At 48.4% G+C, this 4807-nt stretch overlaps 2 protein-coding genes across 2 annotated transcripts; both read left to right on the top strand.

Annotated features, from left to right (window-relative positions):
* Positions 1-3001: 3001 nt before the first annotated feature.
* Positions 3002-3313, top strand: LOC311121176 (histone H4; the record flags this gene model as incomplete). Its single annotated transcript, XM_084195698.1, has 1 exon — positions 3002-3313. The coding sequence occupies one exon, from the start codon at positions 3002-3004 to the stop codon at positions 3311-3313; it is 312 nt and encodes a 103-aa protein (XP_084051824.1).
* Positions 3314-4061: 748 nt separating this feature from the next.
* LOC311121173 (histone H2B-like) lies at positions 4062-4373 on the top strand (the record flags this gene model as incomplete). Its single annotated transcript, XM_084195696.1, has 1 exon — positions 4062-4373. A coding segment is annotated over one exon (312 nt), but the record flags the coding sequence as incomplete, so codon positions are not given.
* Between the last annotated feature and the right edge of the window lie 434 nt (positions 4374-4807).

The raw sequence follows: 4807 nt of genomic DNA, 5'->3' as shown, positions 1-4807 counted from the left end.
CTCGCAAATCCACCGGTGGCAAAGCCCCCAGGAAGCAGCTCGCCACTAAGGCTGCTCGCAAGAGTGCCCCGGCCACCGGCGGTGTGAAGAAGCCTCACCGTTACAGGCCCGGCACCGTGGCTCTGAGAGAGATCCGTCGTTACCAGAAGTCCACTGAGCTACTCATCCGCAAGCTGCCCTTCCAGCGCCTGGTGCGAGAAATCGCCCAGGACTTCAAGACCGACCTGCGCTTCCAGAGCTCCGCCGTGATGGCCCTACAGGAGGCTAGCGAGGCTTACCTGGTCGGCCTGTTCGAGGACACCAACCTGTGCGCCATCCACGCCAAGCGGGTGACCATCATGCCCAAGGACATCCAGCTGGCCCGCCGTATTCGCGGAGAGCGCGCATAAATGAGGATGACCTGAACTCGAATATCCCCCAAAGGCTCTTTTAAGAGCCACCTCCATATTTCCATCAAAAAGGCACAATTGTTCCATGTATACACGCACCTCTACATTAGCCACCATGTATGTTGTTCACTAACACGTCTAAAAGCTACGTATTGCACCTTTTTAGTTGCCTGAAGTCTAGCTTCAATGTTTGTGTGTGTGTATATACACAACCATCTGGCATCATCCACTTCCTTTGAACTATATAGTAACACAGTAAAATGCTTTACAAAGGAGGGGAAAAAGAAACGAGTGATAATATAGGCCGAATAGTAACAAGAATTGTGTTCAGATGAATAATTGACACTATTAGTTGTGTGTAATAATAGCCTTGCATGCAGTCCAGAAAAAACATTGCATGCCAACTTACTTTGAAAGTCCCATGTTGCAGTGCTGCTGAGAGACTCATGCAGAGGCCCAAACTTTACAATGGAGCACGGAGGCCATCTTGTGGTTAAATGTGGGTACTGCACCTCATGGTGAGTCCCTTTCAGCATTTGCTCTTTAGGCCAGCGTTTCCCAAACGCGGTCCTGGGGTCCACAAGGGGTGCGCGTTTTGCGTTTTGCCCTAGCACTCCACAACTGATTCTAATACTCCCAGCTTGATGATGATGAGTTGATTATTTGAATCAGCTGTGTAGTGCTAGGGCAAAAACTCCCAAAATGTGGCCCGAGTTTGGGAAACCCTGCTTTAGGCTAATACTAGCCTATTAGGATGACTTGGTTCGATCGCTTTAATGGCAACTGCTGAACTCTGGTTTCACTAATTACTTGTCCCAGGTCACCATTATGAATCCAATAGCAAAACAAATGTTTCAAAATAGCTCAATAGTGAAAAAAGGCCAGGAAATGATGGGTTCTCAGCAATATTTCACCAACAACCAATCACTATTCACGCATAGACATTAGGATCATCAACAAATATTCCTAAGTCATACTACAAAAGGGTTGTAACGAAATGGATTTGTCTGTTCAATGCAAGTTCAACGTCAAAGAAAAAGTGCATCACCACAACAAACGTGTCTTTAGATACACTGTAAAAAATGACTTTGTGGAATGTACTCAAGCTATTACAGTCAACAAAAGCACACGTCATATTGTTGAGTAGATCTTTTTGCTTGTTTTTATGAGTAGATAAGCTTGAGTAAGTTGAGTTGATGTGGTCCAATACATTGAGTAAAGATGATAGAGACGTAAAAAGGATTATATTACGTTGATTCGACTCAAATAGACATTGTGTTATTTTACCTGAATGATTCATCCTATTATGTATTTAGACCAACTTACTTTGGATTCACTCAATCACATCCCTTAAGAGAAAAGGTATCCGGACACCGGGAATCCATTTATTTAAACATCAACGGTTTGCAAAACATCTGTTATTATGAGTTGACAAATTACGTAATTGCAATCAACACTGCAGGTAAATCATGATTGCTGCAGGTAGGCAACACCGTAGAAATAGGAACTACAACACTAACAACAAGTGACATTTACTCCTGATGTACTGACTGACCTGTTGCAACCTCTACAACCACTGTGCTTATTATTTGACCCTGCTGGTCATCTATGAACGTTTGAACATCTTGGAGAAAAATGTGTGAAACCACTGCCTATATGAGGAGCTGTCGTTGTTTGTTTTATTACCACATACTTATGGAAATTGCACCGGTTGAGAGATGATGGCTCTCTTGTGCCTACGGTGAAGGGTACTTCTGATCCAGCAGGTGGTGCTAAGATCCCTCCCTATATGACTTGAATGATGAGTTGATTTATTCCTTATAGCTCCTAATGATTTTAAGGCCAGTGTTGGCAAACATTACTTGTGCTCCAGCAGGTGGCCATGACATCCCTCCCTATATGACTTGACTGACCAGTTAGTTGATGGACTCCTTATAGCTCCTAAATTTAATGATTTTAAGGCCAGTGTTGGCAAACATGACTTCTGCTCCAGCAGGTGGCCATGAAATCCCCCCCTATATGACTTGACTGACCAGGTAGTTGATGGACTCCTTATAGCTCTTAATGATCTCAAGTGTCTGTGTTTTTATGTGGTTAGGAGTTTTGCTCACTGCGTGTCCCCCTTCCATTTCAGTGTTTCCCAACTCCAGCGGTAGAGTAGGCTACCCCCAACAGGACCCATTTTTCTTGTAGGCCTGGACAGCCACAGCTGATTGAACAACCTGTCACCTAAATTACCAAGTCCTCAATGAGTAGAATCAGGTGCAACAACAACAACAACAACAACAACAACAACAACAATATGAGGAGAGGGACACAGTGTACTAGCTGATCTCCCAGTTGTCACAGTTTGGCCTTGTGTTCCACATAGCCTATATCAGTATTTGAGTATGTTTCCCGCGCACGTTAGTTGCTTTCACGTCATCTTTGAAATCGCTCCTCCCTAGTCCCCTAGAACGAGCGCCCTCCCCTTTGCAACGCCTCCGAACATATAACAGAGGCGCGCTTTCTGTGCCGCCGGCCTCAATCAGGTCGACCAAACGCAGATAATAGCGCACCGCGCACCGGCGCTGAAATCATTCATTCACTTGAACTCAACTAGCGAACACACCATGTCCGGAAGAGGCAAAGGCGGCAAGGGACTCGGAAAAGGAGGCGCCAAGCGTCACCGCAAAGTTCTCCGCGATAACATCCAGGGAATCACCAAACCCGCTATCCGCCGTCTGGCTCGCCGCGGCGGCGTGAAGCGTATTTCCGGTCTGATCTACGAGGAGACCCGCGGTGTCCTGAAGGTGTTCCTGGAGAACGTGATCCGTGACGCAGTCACCTACACCGAGCACGCCAAGAGGAAGACCGTTACCGCCATGGACGTGGTCTACGCTCTGAAACGTCAGGGACGCACCCTGTACGGTTTCGGCGGTTAAACCCACTCTCTTCGGAACCTCAACACCCCGACTCGAACCCAAAGGCTCTTTTAAGAGCCACCCACATCCGCTTAAAATGGGCCCATTCCATGTAGTGTTATATATAACAACAAATGTTTAGTATGCAATTTAGTAAGAAAGTATGAGCCACTTCGAGTGGACAGGGAGTATTAATTAGAGGATTCTAATGTCCCGTCCACTTTTAGCGCACAGAGGGAGGCCTATATCTGACAGTGGCAAAGTGTAAGAACGTTATTATTTTGGGTCAAGCAATAGTGGAATTTGGACAACATAAAGCCACCACGAGTCGGTAGACGTGGCTCGAAAAGAGGGGGACAGCGCGCACACACACACACACACAGTCCAAAATGGGAGCCCTATGTCTGACGGTGCCAAAGTGGGCAATTCTATCACCAGCATTATTTGGCACAACAATCGTGCCATTTGGACACCTATTAAAGCCCCCCTTTTGAAACACACAATTCCCCATCGGTCACAGAGCATAGGCTATAGAGAGGAGGGAGGGAGGGAGGGAGGGAGGGAGGGAGGGAGGGAGGGAGGGAGGGAGGGAGCAAGCAAGCAGGGGAGTGTCTACGGCCGCTGACTTTGCTTAGCTTCCTCTTCATAAGACGGGTAAGCGCCCTTCACCCCCTCATTCGTTTCTGAGAAGCAACGAGACATCATCATGCCCGAGCCAGCAAAGTCAGCGCCCAAGAAGGGCTCCAAGAAAGCCGTCACCAAGACCGCAGGGAAGGGCGGCAAGAAGCGCAGAAAGTCCAGGAAGGAGAGTTACGCCATCTACGTGTACAAAGTCCTGAAGCAGGTCCACCCCGACACCGGCATCTCCTCCAAGGCCATGGGAATCATGAACTCCTTCGTGAACGACATCTTCGAGCGTATCGCCGGAGAGTCCTCTCGCCTGGCCCACTACAACAAGCGTTCTACCATCACCTCCAGGGAGATCCAGACCGCGGTGCGCCTGCTGCTCCCCGGTGAACTTGCCAAACACGCCGTGTCCGAGGGCACCAAGGCCGTAACCAAGTACACCAGCTCCAAGTAAACAGCGCATTTGGACTGCTCTACTAACCCAAAGGCTCTTTTAAGAGCCACCCACTCTGTCAGTAAAAAAAGCAATTCCATCGCCACCGAATGAATGCGTAGGTAGGCTGCGTTACATTGTATCATTGTTTAATGGGCGGCGCGCGCCGCCTCGGAGAGCGGCTACATTGTATCATTGTTTAATGGGCGGCGCGCGCCGGCTCAGAGAGCGGCTACATTGTATCATTTCCCCTGCCCGTTCCAGCGTAGGGGTTCTATATCGTGGAGCTCCGCCCCATAGGGGAGCTATGCTCCTAGTGGTTTACCCTCTGCCCTAAGGCAGATGCAGCCTGAAGCAAAATTATGCACACACCTACAGCCAATAGGAGTACAGGTGTCCCTATATAAGGAACCCCGTTCCCTCAATCTGCCTCCCATTATCTTCAGCGACTGGAC

The sequence above is a fragment of the Coregonus lavaretus genome (genome assembly GCF_964263955.1).
Source record: "Coregonus lavaretus genome assembly, contig: HAP1_SCAFFOLD_5429, whole genome shotgun sequence".
Lineage (NCBI taxonomy): Eukaryota > Metazoa > Chordata > Actinopteri > Salmoniformes > Salmonidae > Coregonus > Coregonus lavaretus.
Note: the sequence above shows the minus strand (reverse complement) of the source record. Positions and strands in the feature narration are given on the sequence as shown.